The sequence below is a fragment of the Mus musculus genome, chromosome 17, assembly GCF_000001635.26.
Source record: "Mus musculus strain C57BL/6J chromosome 17, GRCm38.p6 C57BL/6J".
NCBI classification, from domain to species: Eukaryota; Metazoa; Chordata; class Mammalia; order Rodentia; family Muridae; genus Mus; species Mus musculus.
The window spans coordinates 3,646,053-3,671,694 of NC_000083.6; the positions used below are offsets into that span (position 1 = coordinate 3,646,053).

The 25,642-nt window shown below is 42.0% G+C and overlaps 1 protein-coding gene and 1 long non-coding RNA gene across 2 annotated transcripts in view; one reads left to right on the forward strand and one right to left on the reverse strand.

The window, feature by feature from the left end:
- Nox3 (NADPH oxidase 3) overlaps positions 1-25,642 on the reverse strand; it is a 61,022-nt gene that overhangs the window by 10,813 nt on the left and 24,567 nt on the right. Inside the window, exons 9-12 of the mRNA NM_198958.2 lie at positions 23,712-23,965; positions 19,769-19,931; positions 3,930-4,076; positions 424-548 (exon numbers count right to left, since the gene is read on the reverse strand). Coding sequence (NP_945196.2) covers positions 424-548; positions 3,930-4,076; positions 19,769-19,931; positions 23,712-23,965 — 689 coding nt within the window. The remainder of the gene's footprint in view (positions 1-423; positions 549-3,929; positions 4,077-19,768; positions 19,932-23,711; positions 23,966-25,642) is intronic.
- Positions 17,606-25,608, forward strand: Gm34208. Its single transcript, XR_003952331.1, has 6 exons — positions 17,606-17,650; positions 19,164-19,432; positions 20,135-20,253; positions 23,760-24,004; positions 24,669-24,863; positions 25,421-25,608. It is a non-coding gene; the product is annotated as a predicted gene, 34208 (long non-coding RNA).

Genomic DNA, 25,642 nt, shown 5'->3' on the forward strand with positions numbered 1-25,642 from the left:
GCTTTTTTGCTAGATGTGCTAGACACACTGTAGAGCTGGGGAGAAATGAATTCTCTAGCTGGGTAATTAGAGACTAAGTCTGCTGAAAAGATTTTTTTGAAGACATATGCTGTTTAAGAAATACCAACTTTAAATTGAGGTTAAGTGTGAACATAATCGATAATTGTCTGAATCTGTCAGCCAGTTAAACAGAGGTTTGTGGTTTCTGAAATATAAGAGAGTCATGGACATATTTTCTAAGGTAGATATTTTTTTAAAAAAGTCTTGGATCAAAATTCTCAGTTATGACTTCAGATTAACCCCCCTCCCTCATCCCCCTCTCTCCCCAGTGACAGCTTGTCTGGACTTCAGGGAGGATCCTGACAGACAGAGGAGAGAGAGAGAGAGAGAGAGAGAGAGAGAGAGAGAGCTTGCTTTGCTCACCTGGGGTGATTGTAGGCAATCTGCTTGAATTCGTCGTTCCAGTTGGGTCGCCCATAGAAAGCCTTCTGCTTTAAGCCTGTTATCACATCCAGACTTTCATCCCAGTGTAAAGCTATGTGAATTGCCTAAATTAAAAATTGTAGTTTTAGATGACATTATAAAACGTATGAGAACCATCTATAAATAAAAGATAAACTCACTATCATCACTTGTGTGTTCAAAATATTTTAAACACGGCTTGAAATGCTTTATTAACAGCTGCCTTCAATGTTGTGCTTTAGGACAAGTGTTAGGTATCATCTGTCTTTGTTGGGACAAAACACTTTTGTGTACATAGTAGATAAGCAGAGGCAGAGCTTGAAAAGATTTTTTTTTTCTTAAAGGATGAGGGTAATACAGTAAATGTGGTTACCCAAGTTAGTTTTCTTCCTGCATAACATCTCAAAAATCAGTCTTCTCCTCATGGTCCCATTCATTTAATTCAGGGGACTTGGGGATTTCCAGACTAAAGTGCCATGAAGTACCCGGGAAGAAGCTGTGTCTTACAGTCAGATCTGCCTATTGAGTTGACATGGTTTGATGGGTGGTCATCCCCAAATATTAGGACTGTCCTCTTCTCCAGATACCAACGTCTTCAGAGGTTCAAAAGAATTTGTGTGTAAGCTACTCACATCCTCTCAAAACCATCTAGATGGTCTATAAAACCTTACTTCCATACAACAACTAGGAAAAGAGTTGTCCTCGACTGTTTAGGGAATAATGTAAAGGAATAAGATGGACATATGTTTTCAACACAGATGTATTTTTTTCCCAACATTTTCAGTCTTCAGTTGGTTAAACACACAGATGTGGAACTCAACAATATGGATAGCCAACTTGTATAGTATTAGGTTTCAAGTGTTGGGGGCTATACTTGAAGGTGGTGATGTGATGTTGGGGACAGGGAACATTGCAGGGTCTGCTTGGAGCTCTGAAAGTGACTGCCTTCAAACCCAGTGAACTCATCCAGTCACCGTGTAATTAGAGGTTTGTATATGAGAGCCCGGGGCACAATACTCATTATAAACATCTACTCCAGGTCTACCATTGACTTTAGCTGCTGTGAATTCTAGAAGCTACCTTGTTCCCCCTGCCTCAGGTATGTGTGCTCTGAGCTGTTCCTGGGAACCATCAGCTCTGAAAACTCATGTGTCAGTTTTTCTCTCACTCTCTAAATCTTGCTTAGTTTTGACAGTTTCAATAATAGCCTTGCTATGCCCAACTCGAGCTGTGGCTACCTGCTTTGAATATGACTAGCCTGAATGGTTTTGTTCCTAGTACAAGAAGGCAGCTAGTGCTGGAGGTTCATATCCAAGTTATGGTGGCTACCCTAACAGACCAGTGGACAAGGGCAGACTGGCCTTCAGAATGTCAGGCTGCAGATACTGCTACCAAGCAAGTCTGAGCTTAGGTAACAGTGTTTGTAATTGCAAAAGAGTTTGGGAACAGTACTCCATGCTGTGTGAGGGTGGGGAAATGGAGGGGGGTCTTGATTGACATGTTGGAGAGTGGACCCAACAGGAGCAAAAGACTTGAAAACCTGAATGCACACTGAAGGATACATAAGCATCCATTAGTCGACAGTTCTGGGGCCATAGAAAAACAGTGAGGCTTGCCTTGAAACAGGTTAGGTTAAGATGGTCCTTAAAGTGCTTGTTAAGACATTCTGGTATTAACTCATAGCGGGGAGGCCTTCTCTACTTAAGACGGTGGTAACACTCAGTCTCTGGTGTTCAAACATTTGGAATTATATCTGTTCCATAATTCTCAGCCCAATGTTCAATTAATCTCCAACTCTTTTGAGTTGCCCTTTATAGTACCACTCCCATCTGTCCCTTCTGTTCTTGTCAATTTGCCATTCTGAGGTTGTTGGATTCAGTTTAAGAATGGGCTATTTCTAAAACAGCCCCTCAGTGCTTGAGTTAACTGACAGAAATGCACCAACTCTTTCAATGTTGAGATTAGTGATTTCCTGGTTGAAATTTGGAAGTCTGAAGAATTTCTGACATGCCATGGGAAAACTTAAGAAGCTACCAACTTTAATTTACGTTCATTTAAGGAAAAAAAGGACATTTTATATCTCAGTCTTGAAAGGGGCAAAGATAGGGCAGGGCAGGGCAGAGTTGTGCTGTCACAAAATCCACTTCAGAGTTCCAAGTCTCATAAATCCCAAGTGACAGGGATTGGCTAAGTGAACACTTGGGACCAATTTACTTCAGCAGTGGAAGAACAGGCAGGGGCTCAGAAGCAAACGACAAAAGCCACGTCTGTGCTTCACCAAATGGATCATCAGTCAAAAATCCTGCTTGGATAGGGAAAATGTTTGTTTGGAAAACCTAATTAACACCATATAACTCATTGAGATCTATCAAGCCCAGTTCCCAAGAAACCTGCAATTTCAAATTATCCCAGAAGGTTAAATATTTAAGAAGGACTGGAATTAAGGCCATAAAAGTCCAAAACATATTTTGAACCTCAAGCAGAGTCTTACTCATTTACAGAAGAAGAGAAAGACAAGTTATAACAATGGTTGGAGGTAGACAGTGTGTGTGTGTGTGTGTGTGTGTGTGTGTGTGTGTGTGTGTGAGAGAGAGAGAGAGAGAGAGAGAGAGAGAGAGAGAGGGAGAGAGAGAAAGAGAGAATATTTGCAGAACTCATAGAGTAATCATCTGTAAATTTGGTCAAAGCTCCTTGGCTTGAATCTATTTTCCCTAAAAGTACCATGTAATATTATCTTCATCATCAACAGTACCATGTAATATCTTCTTCAGATGCACAGTTTAAAACATGCCTTTCATAAACTAGTGTCATGGCTATATTGAGATTCCAACTGGACTCTGATTCCCTAGTTGTCATTTATATCCCAATCATGGTAACTTTTATCAGGATTGAAACAGTACTGTCAGTACATTGACACACATCATTTTTGTCAAACTCAGCTTTTATACTTCATTACTACAACGGCTTGTGGAACACCTACCCAAGCAGAAGTCACCTCAGCATTGGCAAGATTCAGGGTGCATGTTTTAAAAGAAAGAACTCTCTATGTAAATCATGTATCCAGAGTCATTTTCTGACTCACACACTTTTCAATATGAAAGGCTGTAGAGAAACAACATGGAATCTTTTCTGTTTTCCTTTGAGCAGCATAGAATCAGAAGCAATTAGGAATTCAGCAGATGACCCAGGCAATTAATGACAAGACACTGATTCTTCTATTTAAATGACAAATTCGAACTTTAAGAGTCCTAATATCTGGGCTGCAGTTTATTACCCAACAGCTAGAGGTCTTTTTATTGCTACATCTTAAGTAGTTGTTTTCAGTCTGGCTTGATTCCGTTCCTCTCTCCCTTTAAGGAACTTTAGGATAATTCTTTGCTCCTGCCTGATAAGTCCCCAGCTCATTATGGAAATGGGTTTCTTTTAAGAATGGAAGCAGTAATGGAGATCCTCGGTTTTTCTGATACCTGGTTTTCATCCCAGCCAGTGAGATATATATGGTAGCTCAGTAAATGAGCCTTCCCTTGTTCACTCATCCGTGTTTCCAGTGACAGTAACAGATCAGCAAACCACTCAAATGCTCCGGCATCCCGGCAGATCCAATAGAAGTACACCTGTCAGGAGAGAAGACAGGAGGGTGCATCTGTTCCCCTTTCCATAATGTGCTGATAATCACAGGCTACTTTACATCCATTATATTATTTGAGCCCAAATTGGCACTTCTGCAAAACCATATGTTTTTCTCTATCAGTGAACAATCACACCGAGATTTCTTTTGAGAGAGAAAAAAAAATCCCATTGTATTTGAAAAGGCCCAGAGTGAATTCAAGGAGTCAGGGTTTCCATGGACTTTGCCAACCTCTTTGTATGAGAATCAACTTTCCGAGCTTCTGGACAAGCTTCTTCTGAACAAGATTAATAATCCCAACTCTCTGTGCCTTTCATTGCTTCCCAAAGGGGATGAGCCAGCAGGCCATCCCCTTCATCTTTGCTTATGACCTAAGCTTGAGATTTCAGCTCTCTTCTCCAGAGACCCCCAAAGGCTCAGGCGCTAATCCACTTCCCCTGCTACAGCCTCTTGAGAATGGAGATTAGGGTAATTACAGAATGCAGTCTCACAAGACTGAAATTTCCCTTCAGTGAGACATGTCAGTGTCCTCCAAGGCAGGTGGGTGGAGGTTGTGCCTATGTGTCAGCAGACGCAGTGAAATTGTTTCTGGGGTTTTGTTTTCATATTTATTTATTTATTTATTTATTTATTTATTTATTTATTTTTAAAACACTCTCTTTGTGTTGAGCAAATGGCAGGTGACAAGCAGCTTGGGGTTGCTAAAAGAAAGGCTTAGCTTTGTGCTTTGAGTTTCAGATAATTGTATCTAGCTAGAAGAAACCATGGGACACAAATCTGTTCACATTTCTATTCTCTGCTGTCCACTCAAAGGAACATCTGAGGGGCGCAACAGTTTCTATGGAGCCTGGTCTGCACTCTAGGTGCTGTCTGGTGTGTTAACACCTAAAACACGCCCTCTGAGAGCCAGTGTTTGCCTCTCTCTCTCTCTCTCTCTCTCTCTCTCTCTCTCTCTCTCTCTCTCTCCCTCCCTCCCTCCCTCCCTCCCTCCCTCTCTCTCTCTCTCTCTCTCTCTCTCTCTCTCTCTCAGTTTGTAAGCTCACCATCATATAATCAGATTTATAAGTGAGATTTAATTAGTATCACAAGGAAAAGAAAATCAAGGAATGTATTTCAAGGCTCAGTATCTTGCGGGTTCTCTTTGGATTTACGCAGTGATTTGTAGTGTTAGCAGTTAGGAAGGACAGGAGGTGAGAATCTCCTTTCATCTCAGAATCAAAGGTTGCCTATTTGCTGGATAGCTCCTGCTCAGATGAAAATTCAAAATATTAATCCAAGGAGAGATCCCTTAAACAGTGGTTCTTAACTTGTAGGTCTGGATCCCTTTCTTTGGGAGGGTCACATATCAGATATCTTGCATATCAGATATTGACATTATGATTCACAACTAGCAACATTACAACTATAAAGAAGCAATGAAAATGATGTTATCATTGGGATCACTACAACATGAGGAACTATATTAAAGGGTCACAGCATTAGGAAGGTTGAGAAGTCCTGTCATAGACCTTAAACACAATTATTATCACTGAAAGACGTCTCCCATGTTCCATAATATTCCTTGGAGTGTATAGTTCATAGTCCTTCCAGATAGCTTCAAAGCAGAACAGAGCCTAAAGTGCCTAATGTTGAATATCCCAAGAGTCCTCCCTAACAAAGGGCAGCACTAATGCTTACTATGGGCAGATACCAAATTGCACTCTGGAATAATCGTAATGTCTGAGACAAACAGGCAGACAGATGGATGGACTGGCAGACAGATGGATGGACAGACAGACAGACACACAAGACACACAAACATATATACACACACACAGACACACACACAGAGAAACACAGACACATACACATGTACACAGATAGAAAGACAGACAGACCGAAACACACACACACACACACACACACACACACACACACACACACATACACACACACACACACACACACACACACACACACACACACACACACACACATTGTCCATCCTCATGGAGTTTGTGTCTTGGAAAAGGAGGGTGATGTATAAATATATAAAGTATATACTATGTTAGATGGTAATCAGTGCAGTGTAGAAAAAAGGCAATCTGGGAATGGTCACAGTGGCAAAAGGACCTCACTGAGATGGAGACACTTGAGCACAACCCTGCAGGGGAGGTGTCAGATGATGTTCTAGTTTTATGTCATTGCTGTGGCAAAACACTCAAATCAAAAGAAGCATGGTGAAGGGATGGTTGATCTGGCTTTTCAGGTCACTGCCCATCACTGAGGGGCACCAAGGCAAGGACCCAAGCAGGATCTTGAATTATGAACCATGGAGGAGCACTGCTGGCTGGCTTGCTCTCTGGCTAACTCACTAGCTCTTACTTGAAAATTAAGGGCCATTTGATATAATACAGTAGAAACTCCATAAAATATATACATGTATGAGTGCTCTCTAAGTGAAATCACCAAATTTTGGGGGGAAACCGAGTCCCAACTTTTGTCTTCAAATGAAGCTTCCAGTACCAGGATTGGGTAGCAAGTAATTGAGTTGTTGGCCAAAGGAGTCTCATGGAAATCTCCAACAACTGAAGCTGTTTCCAAGACAACAGGCTGCACTCCACTATTTGACAGTGAGGTCTCATTGCTGAAGAAAACACCTACACATTGCATTGAACATGAAAACGTCAAACTAGTGCCTACATAGAACTATGTTTCAGCATCTTTGATACAGAAATGTACCCAGCAAACAACTAAAAAAGGAGAAATATGCACACCAAGCCAGCCATAAAGTCTTTGAACAGATGTACTGCCTGCAAGATATTCTAGGGCAATGGTGGCACAATGCTTATGGTAGTGACCAGCCAGTAACTGATTTGACTGAAGGCCCACTCTACAAGATGGAACTCATATCCAACATTGCTTGGGTGACCAAGAGTCAGAGACTAGATCTCTCTGGGACCAAATACTAGTGGCCTTAAAACAAAACTAAAGCCAGGCGTGGTGGCACATGCCTTTAATCCCAGCCCTTGGAGGCAGAGGCAGGTGAATTTCTAAGTTTGAGGCCAGCCTGATCTACAGAGTGAGTTCCAGGACAGCCAAGGCTACACAGAGAAACCCTGTCTCAAAAAACCAAAAGCCAAAAACCAAAACCAAAACCAAAACCAAACAAACAACAAAACCCCAACCAACCAACCAACCAACCAACCAACCAACCAATCAACCAAAAACTAAAAATAGAAAAACCTATTGATAAAGGGACTCATAATGACATTCTACTATGCTTATAGATCAGCGTCTTGCTCAACCATCATCAGAGAAACTTCCTCCTGCAGCAGATGAGAACAAATACAAAGAATCCCCCTCCACACACACACACAGAGGGAGAGAAAGAAAAAACAGAGAGACAGACAGAGAGACAGACAGACAGAGAGAGAGACAGAGAGAGAGGTGGGTACGGATGGAGGGAGGGAGGGAGAGAGAGAGAGAGAGAGAGAGAGAGAGAGAGAGGGAGGGAGAGAGAGAGACCTTGGAACCTCAGCCCTAATTGGGAATATCTTCATCAAATCCCTTTCTTCAGAGCTCAGGAAAATCTACAGAAGAGATGAGACAAAGAGAGTATTAGAGCCAGAGGGAATGGAGAATACAGGCCCTCTCATGGAGACTGTAGTTTTCTATTATTATATTTTTATTTTATTTTATTTTATTTTATTTTATTTTATTTTATTTTATTTTATTTTATTTTATTTTATTATTATCTCTTAGAAGCCTAATGAGAGACAGAAAGGGAGGAGGTCTGCATAGTACAGAAGGTGGAGAGGAACTGGGAGGAGTAGAGGGAGAGGAAACCACAGTCACAATATATTTTCAATAAAAGCAAAAAATGTAGTGGGGGAGAGAGAGAGACAGACACACACACACACACACACACACACACACACACACACACACACACAGAGAGAGACAGAGACAGAGACAGAGAGAGAATGAGAATCAACTAGAAAAAAAGAATAACACAAATTCAGTAGCATAAATTTAAGGTCTGTAGCTCTGTGTCCAAAATCTTGGACTCACTCATGAGCTTACAGATTTTAGAGAGCTTGGGCAAGCACCATTTTCCCACTTCTCTGTCCTTAGCACAAAGAGCTTGGCTCAGTCTCAGGGTCTACTATACCCACTCTGTCTTGGAGCCTTGGCATTTCTGATATCCTGGGGTCTCCACTCCACTACAACTAAGGCTATAGCTTCCCTAATGACCTCTCTGTGTGACCCTGGCACAAACTGTAGGCCTTAGCCTGTTTTCATGGCTCCCCAGTCTTGCATCTCTTATGCCTTCAAAATGGCTACTAGGTGGGTGACTCTCACCCAGTGTTAGGTTCAGTTACAGGCTTGAGATACAGCTGTGCACCACAGCATCTGTGGGCTGACCCTGAGGAAACACTTCCAAGATATCACCCGAATGGTGCCCACCCACTGAAATCTGATTCATCACAGCTGACTCTGTAGCCCCAGATGGCCAGCGTCCACTGTCTTAGTGAATTGTGTTTGGCTTTTACCTCAGTGGAACCACAGCTTTTTTTTTTTTTTTTTGATAATCATGGTTGTTTCTTCACCTCCAACATGACATCGTTCACAATTTTTAGCCAAATTATCACACCAAAACCCCACCATCTATTATTAATTACACTCTTGCCATCTTCTAAAACCTCACGAGCAACGAGTCCACAATTCACGTTTCTCCCAGAATCTCCTTCTAAGCTTAGATTCATTAAGCTTGGAGCACTCACTGACTTTGTTAGCCTGGTAATCCAAAAATAATTATTGAAACAACAACAACAATAAAAACTCATATCAGAGCCTGCTTTGACCTTTCTCACTTGAAAAGATGCCTGCATCTTAACTTTCTTCACATTCTAATCTTTTTTTTTTTTTTTTTTTTCAGATAGAAATATTCCTGTCCTTGCTTTCACAGGGCATAGCAGTGTGCCAGTATCCTTCGAGTTTGTGAATCCTTTCATGCCTCATGCCTTTGCTTCCTTGTTGTTGCCTTGTGAGCTGCCCCCCACACCCCATAACTGACTTTTAGGGACACTGGCCTTTTTGGTGCAAGAGGCAATGAAGAGAAAATGCATTGGCCCTGTAGAAGTGCTTCAGGGAGACAAAGGAAAGAGGAGACTTTGAACAGAAGAAAGGGCTATTTACTTCAACTCTCTTTCATGTTTCTGATGGTGGGGACACTTACTGTGAAGAGACATCAGAATTCCACCCCTGTATTTGGCCCAGGAGAAAGGACACAGACACTGGAAGAACAAATGTCCCAAACAATGGGCTGCAAAGCTGTGATCTGTGCCTTCTCCACCTTACTCTCCAAAAGTAAAACAAACCTAAAACCAGCTCCCTGCACAAAGCTTGGCTTTGAGAACTCGAGGTGGATATTAGAGGTCTAAAATACCCAAGGTTAAAAGATTTCAGTAAGCAGAAAGTCGGTAAAATAAAGTTTTGAACTTCTGTGGCAACAAGAGCTACCCTACATTTTTGGAGAGACAGTGTAGGTTCAGCTGTTAGAGGAATTCATTCTGAGATCACACAGTTCTCTGTGCACATGGCCTGGATCAGGTTTTCACGGTTCTATCTTTTGCTGGCACTTATGGTCTGATCCAACTCCTATGTCTGGGTCTGAGCTACATACATAATGATATAGTCTGTCCTGTCTCAACTCCTTTCCATGTTCCAAAGCCCAGGCTCCTCTGTAAAGGTTCCCAAGTAGCACTTGTGTAATGGTCAGAATGATCCAGAGTAAGTAGGAGAGAGATCTTTGCAAAAGAAAAATTATTTATAAACAAAAAAAAAAAAAAAAAGAAAGGAAAAACTGCTAATTTATCTTTCCAGGACATACTATCTCAGAAGTCCACACAACAGTCCAGTTACATTTATAACATGTGATTCTTTAGGCCCCAAGTTGGTTAACCATGAATGAGTGGGAGAAGTATTTGTTTATAACCTGATACAAAGAAGGGGCGTGTCCAGGAGGACACAGAAGCACGACACTGCCACTAAACACAATGGGACCTCAGGTTTTGTGTCCTGGCCTGGGATCCTGGCTTCACCATGTAGGCGCGGTGGAACTGGGGCTAGCTGTGTAGCTAAAGCCTCTCTTACTGTGTAATAAATGTCCATAAGCATAGTATCACTCATGATGTTTCTGTGAAAGTAGAGAGTATAAGCCTGTGAGCGCCTTCTCAGTGTCTGAGGGAAGCTGTAGCTGCTAAGGTGGTTGCCACTATTGGTAGTCTCTTCCTGTCATTTGAGAAATGAGTGGAGTAGGTATAAGGTATTTATACCTCAGAGCAGACAGGCACACTGGCCCTTCTTGGTCTTTTTCTCACTATCTAATAAATAATTTTAGAGATGGAGCCATTGAGAGGAGGCAAAGCCTTATTTTTGAGTCGTAGAATTGAAATTTTGGTATGAATCCAATGATGTAGTCTCTTAAGAGTATCCCTTCACTAGGGAAAGGGGACCCCAGGATGCTTGTGTGCTAAATCTCTGTGGCAGCATTCCACAGGGGGCCTTGATCTTGGTACTTTGGCCATGGCCTCTTCCCAAGGAGCAGAGCAGTGGTAGCAGTGTGACCTGCTTCCATCTGACAGTACACCTCTGTCTCTTCACTGAGCATATGACATAGAACAAAGAGAAGCTCCATGCCAGGTCTAGGATGGATATTCTGCATAGTGACAATTGTGAGCAATAAGAACGTTTATCCCTGGAAAGATAGAGACTGCAATGCCATTTAGAAAATGTTCCATCTCCCCAGTAAATAGCTGCTATTTTTTCCCAGGTTCTATTCTGCTGTTTTTAGTGTCAGAGCAATCCTGAATGAATATAACAGAGACAAAAAACTTTAAAAAAATTCTTATTTACAAGACTTTCCAACATGAAAAATGTACTGCTTTAAAGCAATAAAATTATAAAATTATTTTTATGGTATACTACTAATAAGACTGAGATCAGCTATTGTAAATCATTTTTCACCCCAAGATTCTTTTTCTTAAGGCTGCTATTCTGCATGTTATCCATCTCAGAACTTTATTACCAGTTTGTCATCTGATCCATGACTAGACATCTTTGTGACTACTGTAATTATAGTTATTAATCCTTACTGAAGCATTCACCAATGATTATCTTGATGGTGGACTAGTATTCTATGGAATACTTAAATAAAATGAGATATAGCTGGGTGTGGTGGCACATACTTTTAATACAAATGGTACAATTGCCTCTCTCTCCTTGGTGTACACACACACACACACACACACACACACACACACACACACACACACACACACACAGAGGCATTCCATCAATGTACAGATCTGTCCTTGGCAGTCAGAGACAGGTAGATCTCTGTGGTTTGAGCTAGTCTGGTCTACATATTAAGGCCCTGTCTCAATGCAAAAATAAAAACAAAAAGGAAAATGAAGGAGATTGTTAGATAGCGATACTGCAGAGCTTCAAGCCATGGTATAATGGAGGTCCAAACCAAAGCAAGTGCTTTGGTTACAGCTCCCTCTCTCTTCTTGGTACACCTACAAATGTATATGTTAAAAGCAAACAAACAAACAAACAAACAAACAAACCCCAGCTATTCCATCTACTATGTGAAGGTAATGAAAAGAATGGTTTTGAGACAAGCTTCAGGACGACTCCCTGGGGACTTCCAGGGCTATATTTAATTTGAGAACTGAGATCAATAAAGGGAGCTTTTAAATGATACATTTTATTTAATTCTTTTCTTATACAAGGAGAATAATCACCAAAGCTTGCAAGTGTGATAAATCAAGGCACTGCAAGGGTTAGGGCTGCTACCTTCCCATAGGACAAGAGTAAGGCCTAGTGGGGCACTGGAGTCTTTTGAGGTCACCTAATGAAAGTAGGGCTCCTACACAGGCTTATGACAAGCAAACATGGCTTCAGCCACCTTGCTCAATTGATTGTTGATTTCTGTGGCTGGGAGAGGTGATCAATTCCAGGGGTAGCCAGAGCTCCAGTGTGAGGGAGAGTGCAAGTAAATAATTTCTCAAAGTAAACGGATTAAATTAAATGCATTTTTCATTCATTAGGAAAGGGAGCAGGCCCCTCTTTGTTTTATTAATATCTTTAAGCAGAGTATGGATTTTTGTCCTTCTTGGCGTTCTTGCCTTGCTCCCACTGGCCCGTGCTGTCTTTTTATTTGAATTATCTGTTTATTATATTAGGTTAGGAACCCAAAGGCCATTTTGCACAGGACACACTATAAATACCCATTATCACTGTTATCTATTATTGAGCTGATGAAGAGAGACAATTATGAAGGAATTAGATTATCTCAGCTTTTCTATAATCTATTTTATTGTATTCTGATGATTACATATGCAGTTAAGAAAATGAACCAAATCTCCCAGTTGGCACTTCCCTCAGAGCCGTCTACACTGAGGTGATATCAAGAGAACTAAAATGTGTAAGCCGATATATTTATGTCAGCAGCCTCCCCCCTCCCCATTCACATACACACACCTATTTCATTCATCATCTTGACAGTTTGCACAAGCAAACTGTCCTAAGTTTTTTCAAGAGTTCTTCTCACAAATCGGGTGTGATGTAGAATTAATCACAGCCAGTAACTGGGAGTCGGAAAACTTTTACCACTACAGGGCCTTTCTACTCTTAGCACACGGCTTACTCCACGTTGCACCAGAGCCCTCTTTCCAGCTCTCATCCCTTCCCTCACCTTACAGGGCCACTGCTCTTGTCTCCCTTTAACCTAGTGATGACTATGCTTCTGTGCTAAAAATAGCTCTTCAACGCATAACAACTTTTATTTTCACTTCTTTCAAGCAATTCTCCATTATGCTTAAGGGTATTTTTCTTCCTTAGGTAATTTGTCCCTTCCTATTTACTCTCTGTCTTTTTCTTTTAAATTATCATCATCACCACCACCACCACTACCACCCCCCTCATCATCATGTGTGTGCATGTGCTGGGTGTTTGTGTGTATGAGTGCAGATGCCTGGGTATATGTAGAGGTCAGAGAACAACTTAGGTCAGGTTTTCACCTTCCAGTTTGTTTACTATCAGGGTCTTATTTTGTTGGTCATGTTGTAGTACCCTGAAAGGCAGCCTGGTTGAGCTAAGGCTAGAAGGCTGTAAGGTGAGGGAAGAGATGAGAGTTGGAAAGAAGGCTCTGGTGCAAAGTGGAGTAAGCTGTGTGCTAAGCCTGGAGGTCTTGAAAGCGTTTCTTCACCCAGCTCCTGGGAACCAGGCTCCTGCTATGACAATAAATACCTTAAAACCATGGACTGCCTCTTTGCAGTGGGATCCGTTGTGGGGAACAACGGAGAAGGCCTTTGCTTAAAGAGCCACTGTGTAACTTCCCGTAGAATGCCTCTCTGTGTCCCCAGCCATGGCCACTAAGCCAAACTCAAGCCAGCTGTGACCGACAAGCCAAGGACTCTATCCCCAAGGGACCCAGCTGGAGCTCCTCTTTCCCCTTTGGCCCCCACTCTGTTCTCAGCTCCAGCCTGAGGGCCCCCACTCTGTTCTCAGCCTTTCCACAGCATCTAGCAGCGCCTGAGTGTCAGAGAGCCTGAGAACCAGACAGCCCTGGCTTTGTCTTGTTGTCCCTCTCCTCAGATTGCTCTCCCCTACCCCAGGATCGGTTGATACCCGTCCAGCAACAGTTCTGGGTAAGGGCAGTCAAAACTCCTGCATCCTGCCTCCCCAACTGGCAGAGTCCTGTGGCAGAGTGGACATGGGACCCGGTAACCCTACAACTACGTACTCCAGGCTAGCTTCCAAGAAGTCTGCCATCTCTACCTCCCATCTCACAGTAGGAACAATGGGACTACAGACACTTGTGACAAGGATTGAATTTCTGGGGCCCTGGGAGCTCAAACCCAAGTCCTCATACCTGTGTGGCAAACACTTTGTTCCCCACATCATCTTCCCAACCAACTTTATATCTTGAAATACCAAGACAGAAAATTATTTTAAAATGTTTGATTTAAATAGACAGTGCTTCTTTATATCAGCCAAAGAAACAACCTCCATCTTTTTTGGTTAGGAGTCTGTCTTTCCCTAGAAGGACTTTAGAATTACACAGCAAAAGAGAAGAGTAAGGAAGCTACTGTGTAGCTGGACGTAGTGACTTATACCTGGAATCTTAGCACTTAAGAGGCAGAGGCAAAGGCAAAATGATTGCTGGACGCTTGGGGCCAGCCTGGGCCGTGTAGTGAGTTCCAGACCAATCTGGACTGCAGGGATAAGCCCTGTCTCAAAAAAAAGTGTACTAAGGAAGAAGAAGAGGAAGAAGAGGAGGAGGAGGGGGGGGAAGAGGGGAAGGAGAAGATATTGTGTACAGCAGTAACACTGGCAAAAAGCTGCAGCAGCCTTCCTCTGCTGTGCAGTTACAACTTGAGGCTTCAACATAGAAATATGTATGCCAGATTTTTTTTTTTGTATCCATAGGAGAAAAATTCTACTTAATCGCAGTTGACAATTTACACTGAAAATTTCAGCTCTGAGTTTCTATGCTATGTTTCTCTCTTCCTGTAATGAATGATAACAATCTGGAAGCTGTGGCCTAGACCTAAAATTGTGAAGATGCTGTTAGATAAATACACACCACTTTGCTCTGCTGCACTTTCAAAATTATATAGATGCTGACAGTTCAGTGGAAGGAATAGTATTTATATCTCAAAAGCATGTAGACAGCCGTGACAAATATTAATTGCATAATCCTGATGATAGCTGCACACACACACACACACACACACACACACACACACACACACACACACACACAAAGCTGCTTCAAAGAGCAGAAACATCTTAACCCTGTGACCAGGCAGGTCAACCCTTAGGAGTTAGGTATTAAGTATAATTTTTCAGCCTAACCTTTGAATAGTATGAGAATGCCACTTCTTTTAACAGAGACTATTGAAGTGGATATCAGAATCGCACACTCTGGTGCTGACTTAGTGGCTCACTGGTGTAGATATGCACTACATATTGACTAATGAAGAGGATAGGATGGTTTTAAAGAGCTCACGGTGTGTTCAGAGCAATAAGATGCTTTATGGATGCTAATACAAAAAAGGGAGCTAGCTGAAACAGTAGCACAGTGCAAAGGAAGGGAGGTGAAAAGCAGAGAAGTTATTTTAAGTCAGCTCTGGACTGGGTCCCAATACAGATGTGAGAGACGTGTTAGCCCAAGAGAATCTGGCTTATAGTAGATGCTGAATATATGTTGTGTGAATGGGCAAGTGAAAGTGAGGCTCACAGGCTATACCATCTCTGTGAGAAGCATGATGTGACTCGAGTGTCATGGAAACGGGGATGCAGCAAGACCCCTATACAGGGGTTTTCCTTGGTAGACTGAAAGATCAAGGTGAGTAAGGCCTCACTCTGAGATTCAAACCTGCAGTTTAAAGCTATTCTGCTTGCTTTGCTAAACTGGCTGTGAAGGACAGAAAGGCTTGGCGCCACTGGGGTGCCTCGGTGGGTGAAAGTGTTTGTGGTATAGGTCTGATGATCCAGTTTTGATTCCTGGGACCCATGGTGGATACAGATAACCAACTCTCAATAGCTGCTCTCTGACTGCCACATGCATGCTGTGGCACCACCCCCATCATAGTACAATAATAATAAATAACAATTAAAAATGAGTGGCTTGGGTACCAAAAGGGTCCAAATCCTAATTCTACTGTTCACCTGCCCTCTGTGTTTCATGTCCTCCATTGGTGAAGTGAGGGTAGTAGTTATTTTCATCAAGACAGCCTAATCTATTATTCTTGTTAGCTTTGAGATTGGTGTTTATTTTGTCCTCTGTAAAATGGGAATAAAGGAAATAAAGAGAAATTACTTAAAAATTGTGATTATAAAATATGTACAATGTCCAGCTCTATACTGTTTGGGTAGAAAATCTTCAGTAACTGTAGACTGGTTCTGGTAGTTACTAGCCCCACAGTAATTCTGCATTTCATAGTATTCGTCTCTTCCTCCTCCTCCTCCTCCTCCTCCTCCTCCTCCTTCTCCTCCTCCTCCTCCTCCTCTTCTTCTCCTCCTCCTCCTGCTCCTCCTCCTTCTCCTCCTCTTCTTCTCCTCCTCCTTCTTTTCTTCTTCTTTTCTTCCTCTTTTCCTCTTTTTCTCCTCCTCCTCTTCTTCTTCTCCTTCTCCTTCCCCTCCTCCTCCTCCTCCCCCTCCTCCTTCCCCTTCTCCTCCTCCTCCTTCACCTCCTCCTTCTCCTCCTCCTTCTTCTATTAAAAAAATACCCTCCATGTTTCATATGAATTCTTACTTCTTCACTGGATGGAATAGGAATCCCAATCTAAAGAGGTGAATGGAGGCACTGCAAGTTATGGTTTTTCAGTGATAGCTGTCAGTCAGAGCCTCTGGGAGAGCAGAATTCAGGTACAGATTCTCTGATCAGTACCAGTGGAGCTGAGGGGTTGGCTTAGTCAGTCAATTATTGCCCTGCAGGTATGAGGGTCTGAGGTCAGTTACGAAGAAAAAGCCAGTATGACAGTGTGTGCCTGTGTTCCCTGTAAGATAGATGAATCTCTAGAAGCTTATAGGCCAAATAGTCTGCTGAGGAGATCCTGTCTGAAACAAAAAGTAGAGATATCTGAGGGCTGGTGTTTGAGTCTTTCCTCTGGCTCTGATGTATGTGTTGGGAACGTAGGCAACTGTACTTGAAACTTGAATCTACAGATGCACTTCCAAGAATGTGTGCATTCCATGTACTTGCATGTGTGCACAAATATACACACAGAGCAGGAGAGCAAGAGCAGGAGTGTGTGTGTGTGTGAGAGAGAGAAAGAGAGACAGAGAGAGAGAGAGAGAAAGAGAGAGAGAGAGAGAGAGAGAGAGAGAGAGAGAGAGAGAGAGAGAGAGAGAGAGAGAGAGAGGTGAGTTCCAGGGTCATATGGTGTCATGTCTACAAGGTGCTGATTCTATGACATATAAAGAACTAATCAGACCTATATCTGGATTCTGCCTTTGATTGTTTGAATATTTTTGGAAGCTCCCTCTACTCTTTCTAAACATCAAGTTCTGTATCCAAGAGAAAGAACTTTAATTCTTATACTGTGTTGTAGTCTGAGTATAAAATGTTACTCACAGGCTCTTGTGTCCTGACACCTGATCCCCAGCTGTGAAGATTAGCTCCAAGACCAAAGGAAAAACAGATGTCCAGCATCTGTCACTTTGGACCTGAGGAAACAGTTAATTTTTCTCTTCTTTCTTAGTAGGTAAGACACCAATTTTTGGGTCGTTGGGTTACATTTTTCTCAGTGCTTCACAGAACACAATTCCCTAGTATGTAGCTGATGAAGGAAGGTTCAATGGCTAAATTGGTTTGGGAAGAATGGGTGGATCAAGACTTCTTAAGATTCTTTTTCTATAAGCACTGTCTGAAAGGGTTGCAGATAATTCTAGAATCTGCTAGAATTCTGTATTGAAGGAACAATTCTTAGGTGTTAAAATTCTGTTTAGCATATCACATCATACAGCTAATGTCCCATAGAATGGGTGCTGTGCAACAGTGTGAGTGTAAAATGTTTGCCACAGGCTCATGTGTTCTTATGCTTGGTCCTTAGCTGTTTTAAGAGGTTGTGGGATCTTTGGGAGGTTGGACTTTCCTAGAGGAGTTGTGTTGGGAGAGGAGCTTAAGGCTTATTGCTGCGTCCTGCATCCTGTACAGCCTCTGCTTTCTGGCCTGTTAAGATATGAGAGAACAGCTCTTACATTCTTCCACTGCCACAGGGCCACTCACTGCCACATTTTTCTTACCATGATGGACTAAATCCTCAAGTCATGATCCAAAACAAGTCCCCCTTCCCTTGTTTTTTTGACAGTTATTTGATCAGAGCAATAAGAAAAAGTAATGAGACAGGCAGTGGTGGTGCATGCCTTTAATCCCAGCACTTGAGAGGCAGGTGGATTTCTGAGTTCAAGGCCTGCTTAGTCTACAGAGTTAGTTCCAGGGCAGCCAGAGCTATACAGAGAAATCCTGTCTCGACCCCCCTCACTCCCCCCCCCAAAAAGAAAAAGTAATGACTATTCACTGGGATCCACTTACTGACTTCAGCGTTTTCTTTAGGTCTGGTAGGAAGCCATGACCAAGGGCCACACAGAGCAGATATGGGCAGACCAGGATTAGTTCTAAACTTGCCAAGTGCCCTGCTTCCTCATGTGTTTCCATACTTTCTGTTCACACGGTGTGCTGTCTAGTTTTTTGTTTGTTTGTCTGTTTGTTCTTTTCAACTTGATACAAGCTAGATTTAATTTGGCAGAGGAAATCTCAATTGAGAAAATGATCCCACTGTCTTGGTCTGTGGGCAGATTTGTTGTATATTTTATTAATTCGTGATTGATGTGGGAGGGCCCAGTGTACTGTGTGTGGTGCTATCCCTGGACAGGTGAGCAAGCCAGTAATTAGAGTTGCTTCTGCTTCAGGTCCTGACTCCAGGTTCCCTGACTTCCTGCCTTGACTTTCTTCCAAGGTGGACTATTACATGGATCTCTAAGATGAAATAAATCTTTCCCTCTCAAGTCATAGCAATAGAAACCCTAAGATACATATCCAACTTTTCGTCTGCTCTTGTAGTACCCCATGTTGGTCCTAAGACTGTTTAGGTTCAGAGAATGAAAGTCCAGAGTGTGGCATATTAGCATGATGAGTGGTCTGAGCTGAGGATAACCAATTCCTCCCCTGACCTTCATCACCTGCCCCACTTTGCCACTACTGAGGGCAGGGAAGGGTCTTTCTGTGTAACTCTGCTGCTGACCTAGACGCTGAATTTTCTAAAATACCAGGTCTCACGGAGAATAGGGAGTTGACACCATTGGCAGAACACGGCAAGGTTTGTTCCAAATATTTGTTCTTTAGGCTCATTCATCTCCCCTAAAAGTCACTTACTATAAACTTGCCCATAGGAGCCAAAGAAAAGGCTATTGAGGCTTCCACCACCTGCCCTCTCTGAGTATTGAACTTTGCATGGTTCCTATCAGCTAACACATCAATAAATTGGTGTATCTTTTCTTCTGTTAATTACAGAGTATCTTACAGAGTCAATTATTAAACTTTCAGGAGATGGAAAAGAAGGCTCATTTCACCTTGGGAGAGTCAAAGTATGAGATGGTTTCTCACACTGGATAGGACAAAGAAATGGAGAAGCCTAGTCCAAGAACATACAAGAAATCACAAAGAGGACTCGGTGCCATGTGGCAACACCATTGTGAAAAGAATAACAACGTCTATTAGTAGAGGCCATGGAGAAAAGATGTGGAATTGAATACCATCAGCCACTGAGTGGAGCTAAAGAGGTGAGGGGGAAGCCCGCCTGTTAATATGACTAACTGCAGCCCAGTCACATAGCCATTTGCAGCCTGTCCACATTTTATCGAGATGAGCAATTACATGTCCTGTAATGGCAATGAAGCAATAAAATTTATGTCTTGTCATCTTTAACAAGATTAGACATAACCCTGCTCATAAATGTAACACTGAATGGAGATTTTTAAGAACATAAGTATAGTTAAGGATCCTTGAGTTTATCCCTCATAGTTAATTAAAATCCTCCCCAAGAATCGGCAGAGGAGAGATTTGAGGGTGTTGAACCTTTCACTCTATGGAAGGGTGACCTAATGATTTTTCCATACCTTGCTCAGCTCAGGCAGGCTCTGTGATTCACAACACTTATACCACACAGACTTCAGAAGAGAGGCGAAGGGAGTGACTCCAATTCCCGTTGCAATGCACACGCTCACGGGGTAGTGAAATACATCTGCCAGAGAGCCTCCAAAGGGCCCATCCACTGCTAGCCTGGAATCATAGAATGCAGTTCGGTTGACCTTCAGAACGTCTCCCTCTTGGACACAAAGACATCCCAAGCTAGTCAATTTCATAGTGTGGGTCAGCAAATGTGGGCTGAAGGTTGCTAGGGCATTTAAAGATTCCCTCTTTTGGGGTGGGAAAAGGATAAATTGGTTAGTTGTGTGCTTTCTACATCATCATGAGGACCTCAGTTTATTTCCCAGGACCTGCATAAAAAGCCAAGCATGGCAGCAAGCCTGTGATCCCAGGGTGAGGAAGGCAGAAGCAGGCAGATCCTTCTAGCTTTCTGGCAAGCCAAGCTATCCTAATGGTAAGTCTCAGGCAAATGAAAACCTGTCTCAAAAACTAGGGTAGAGAAGTAATCAAGGAGGCAACCTTCCAGCCTTCCCATGAACATGTGTACTCATGTACACACACACACACACACACACACGCTCCACGTGAGCCAGGGAGGGCAAAGCTTGTCATCGCCTGCTGTGGCTCCTCGTCAACATGGCTTGCTCCTGTTAGAGTTCTGGGAGCTCCTGTCAACTGTGAGCATTGGGACGCCTGCATGAAGAGCCTCCATGACTGTCTTTCCCTCAGTTGCCAATCAAAGGCAAAGGAGATACTTCAAAGGGGCTTAGAGGATATGTGTTTTCTTTTCATGGTGAACTCCCCCCCTCATTTTCATTTGTTTGTTTGCATGTTTATATATTTATATCATTTTAGTCTAATGGAGGCGATTTGTTCAGAGTAAACATAATTTTAAAATAATTTGTCAGTTAAGTACAACTTGTAAAACTCTCTATTTTCCATCATATTTGCTAAAAAAAAATCCTTTATGCTCATCAGTCCAGGGGCAGTAAAATGTTTTGCCTTTCCTTAGCAATTTTTCTTTATAATGATAAACATGTTCTTTGAATAAATAAGATGTTCTTATGCAGACCGGCCACTGGGTTCCTCTCAATCTTTTTCCTGGTTCTCCATGTTGGCTTTTCTTGTATTACCTAAATACCACACAGTATTGCCTTCTGACACACAAGATCTTTTCCCATGGAATACCTGAAATTTCCCCTCTTTCTACTTGCTGACATAATACCTTTCCTCTAGGTCCTGTCTAATCTTTATTTCCCTAGGGAAGTCTGCCTGGACCCCTGTGACTCAGAGAAACTCCCTCATATGCCCTTCCTTCCCATAGCTGAATATTAGCGTTTATACGATGGGTGCTCAGGATTTAGTCCTGTCTATCACGACCTCTACGTTTCCAGGTTTTGGATGTGGGAAACAGGTCTGATTTTGCTCATTTCGTATTTGGTGTCTTGCTTACGATACAGTCTGGAACTGTTCAACAGCAATTTGTTGAGTCAACTGTAAAGGGAATATTTAGAGCATTTCAGTAGGCCGAATGTATTAAATAACTCCTATTATTCCAAAAGTACACATTTACATATGAACAAAGATATGCTAATGAAAAGGTTTCTAAGTCATTCATAACCATTCCCTGAGGAGAGCCCGTCACCTGCACAGAGCGGGTGGGGGTTAACCCATTTGGGCTTTAGTATGTGTTCATGAAAGTTCAAATGGATTAATTTAAAAATATTCCATATCCCAGACTTCCTAATAATTTAAATAAACTGTCCTTGAATTAATCTTAAATAATAAGGCTTAATTACATATTGATATATGGAAATAGAAGAATAAAATAAAGGTCATTAACCAGAAAGTGCTAGTATCTTAGCCCACGTTGATTATTTTATAAATAATTAGATAAATAGATTGACAAATAGAAACTTTATCCATTGATTAAGGCATCTTATTGTTGGTTATTATTATAATTAATAATCAGTGATTATTTGACACAAATTTTAAAAAGATATCCATTAAATTCAGAGGAGACCTATGTCTCAAAGCCTGCAGAAATATATATATAAAACTTAATTTTTTTGCTCCATTATTTTTTCAATAATTTATTTTCTAGTCACTTTACATCCCAACCACAGCCTCTGCCTCCTCTCCTCCCTGTCCCACCCTTCCAAATCCCTTCCAAAATTGTTTCTCTTCTTTTCTGAGGAGAAGGGGAGCCTTCCCTGCATACCACCCCACCCTGGGACATCTTGTCCCAGCAGAACTAGGCACATCCTTTCCCACTGAGGTCCAACCAGGCAGTCCAGGTAAGAGAAAGAGCATCCAATGCCAGAGGAAAATATCAGAAAATGGAAAGATCTCCCATGCTCATGGATTGGTAGGGTTAATATAGGGAAAATGGCCATCTTACCAGAAGCATACACACACAGAGACACACACACATACATATATCTGTCTAATTATTTAGAATTGAGAGCTTTTCCATGCCCTTGTCTGAGGCCTGCTCATACTCTGCAAAGTGTCAACCTGCAAGACACTTTGTTATACCAGCGGCAGGGTTCAGTTTGAGACAATTCTTCTCAGTGACTTACTGCAGTCTGTAAGGATCTTACCTTTTGCTTTCTTTAGAATATATTTTATATATTTCTTCCTTCCTATGTATCAAGCTCTGAACCTCATTATTAGATTTATTTTGGAGGGGTGGTCTACATTTATCTCACCCTTGCAATTGGAATAGGTACTCTTTGGAAAACTTTTCTATCATTTTATCGTTCGTGTGCTCTATCTATGTGCGTATATGTGAGTGTGTGTCTGCATATGTGTTGGTATGTGAGTGGGGATACACACATGTGTGTTTGTGCATGCCTATAGAGGCTAGCAGTTGACAAAAAGATTTGTCAAGTTCAATGAGCTAAAGGATACATATTTGGTGAACATGTTAACTTTTTTCTGTTATGTTATCCTTATGTGTCTGGCATTTGTGTAGATACAGAAGGAAGATAGTCATCTGCAGGAACTTCCATGTATGTATGTACAACTGTGTTTTTAACTAAATAAATGCGTGGTGGCCAATGTCCCCCAAGAATGGTACAAATAGACATTATTTTTTCTCATGCTTCATTGAAATATTTTGTTTTTAATTTATTTTTTTCATATTTTTTTTATGTCTTCTTGTTTTTCTGGGGTCCTATCTGTGGACTTCATGTACTATTTAATGGTCCTATAGGATTGGGAACTAACCTGCTTGTTCACTTAAATGAGGCAAGACATGATCATTCTCACAGTGACTTGGGTCAAACGTGTAGGCTTTTCTGAATAGGGTAGTGGTACGGCCAGAATCATGCCTCCCTCTGATGAATATAAAGAAGCCCTAACTCCAGGAACTTATACTGTGTATCTGAAAAGAGGGCTACAGAAACGAGGAGTCTTTATATAAGCTTCCTATATGTTACTATGCAGTCATACAGGAATGGTATGGGTTAAGTCCAGCATGAGCAGAATAAACTATCCTTCTTCCAGAGACCAACCTTTGCAAACACAGCCTGAAAACTCAGTCTGTGCTGGGAGAGAGCTTGCAGAGGGAGTTGTCTGACTCATGGCAGGCTGCACATAATTAGACTAGAGCTGCTTTTGGATCTGGAAAGGAAACTCTTCCGTCTCCCTGGATCATCACCTACTTTTGTTGAACATTTATTTATTTTTACAGAAATGTATTCGCTTCTCCTAAATTATACATCTGATGAAGACTCTCAATTATTATTATTTTTTTGAACGAACTCAAGCTTGCAGCTTAATATAAAGCTATTGCCAAACTGGACAGTTTATTCATCCATTTAGATATTTTTCCCGTTTGAAGTAGCACAGCTTGTATATAACAGTGACCTGGGGCGGGTGGGGGCGGGGAGGCGGGGCAGGTCTCACCTCGGCATGCTACAGAGCTCACTGGGAGCCTGTCCCTCTACTCTAAAGGCCTTCAATAACGCCTCTGTCCAGTCTCCTGAGGCTCTGATGTGTACACTGAAGAAGTCCTCCTGGGGAGCGGAGGTGAGAGTGAAGGGGTGCCACTCCAGGGGGGAGACAGATGGGCACTGGATGAAGATGTACTGTCCAGGTGCCATCTTGAAGTCTCGCTTCTTCATGTGAAGTTCCAGGACTGCAGATGGGTGACTCACCACCTACAACAGAGCAAGATAGCCAAGGGGATTCTCACTCAGGTAAAATGACAAGAGCACATTCTTCTGTCCATACGAAATCTTTAATTGGATTTTTTTTTGATGTATAATTTGTCAGCACTTTTATGCCTAGGCTTGCAATTTGAGTGATAACAGCGTTCATGGCGCAGGGTGCTGCACTTGACTTTTAATAACTGTGCAGGAAAGCAGTAGGGCAGCACATGACTCCATGCCCCACGTGACCAAGCGTCCCTGAGCCCAGCTAACCATTTCCAACTGAATATAAGCTGTCATGGAAGGAGATCTCATAATTTTACTTGCATTTATTAAAATAGTTACCACATCATCTTCATGTAAAAAAATGTAGCAATAATTTGAGATTTTCTTCATGCTGAGGGGAAAAATATTGATCTTTTATCTCTCCCCAAAATGTTTTACTTGTTCAGTTTGACTAAATATTGTCTTGGTGCTAAGTTTTTGGTATAGGGAAGCCCCGTGAAGCTTCTCCAAGGACTTTACACTAACGATCATCTGAGGGAAGGAACATTTGCCCTTCATATATATCCATTACCTTATGAAAAAATATCTGTACACCTTCGTGTCTTTTGTAGTAAATGCATATGAGAACACGATCCAGTATGTGGATACTGGTATGACACTTTTCTACATGAAGAGTCCTTCACAGCATTTTTATCTTTACTTCCAGATTTCTGCTTGCCCTCCCGACACTGCCTCTAAAGGACCTACTATGTGCTTTCCTGCTAACAGATCTAGGTTTCCACACTTGTTCCAGGCTTGATTGACCTTCTACGGTTCTAAGCTTAAACTCAGAAACACAGAAACATGTAAAAGCAGAAATAGGAATGCCTGTCCATCTTCTTTCAATGTGACAGTGAACGGTGTACGTATTTGGTTAAAACTGCACTAGCTAACACTCAGGAGTGGGTAGCATACTTTGTACTTTTTTTTTTTCCGAGACGGGGTTTCTCTGTGTAGTTCTGGCTGTCCTGGAACTCACTCTGTAGACCAGGCTGGCCTAGAACTCAGAAATCTGCCTGCCTCTGCCTCCCAAGTGCTGGAATTAAAGGCGTGTGCCACTACACCTGGCATTTGTACTTTTGTTAACCTGTGAGATATGCTTTTTCTGTCTATCTGTTCCTATCTTCCTCCAGCATGAAATACAGCAAGGCAGAGAAGTGCCTCCAAGGCACATAACACTAAACAGGGTAGAGCAGCATGCCATTCCATCATTGTCATCTTGAACCTTAGCATCCCTCCATGCTCTGAACCTGTGGCTGCATTCCAAGCCCATGCTCAGTACCCAGGTTAAGAACGCATATGCTTGAAGCTGTGTGGATGATGCTGGCATGTTTGCGAAATCCCACCTCTATGGGCTATTTAAAGTTACTACGATCATTGTAAAGCATTCTTAGTAGTTTCCTGTCTTTTCCTCACTAGAGAGAAACCATAATAAAGAGAAATATGGCTAACTCCAGTTCTACGCTGTAAGCCTTTATCAGAATTCCGAATAACAGCATGGAGCTTTGATCCCTGTCTCCAGTAAAATTGGTCACACTGAAAGATGCTCCCGATACAAGCAATTATTAGACCAGAAGATGAGCCTCTAAATTACGGGCAGTTCTGCAATAAAAATGGCAAATTAAAAACTTGGGCTAATAA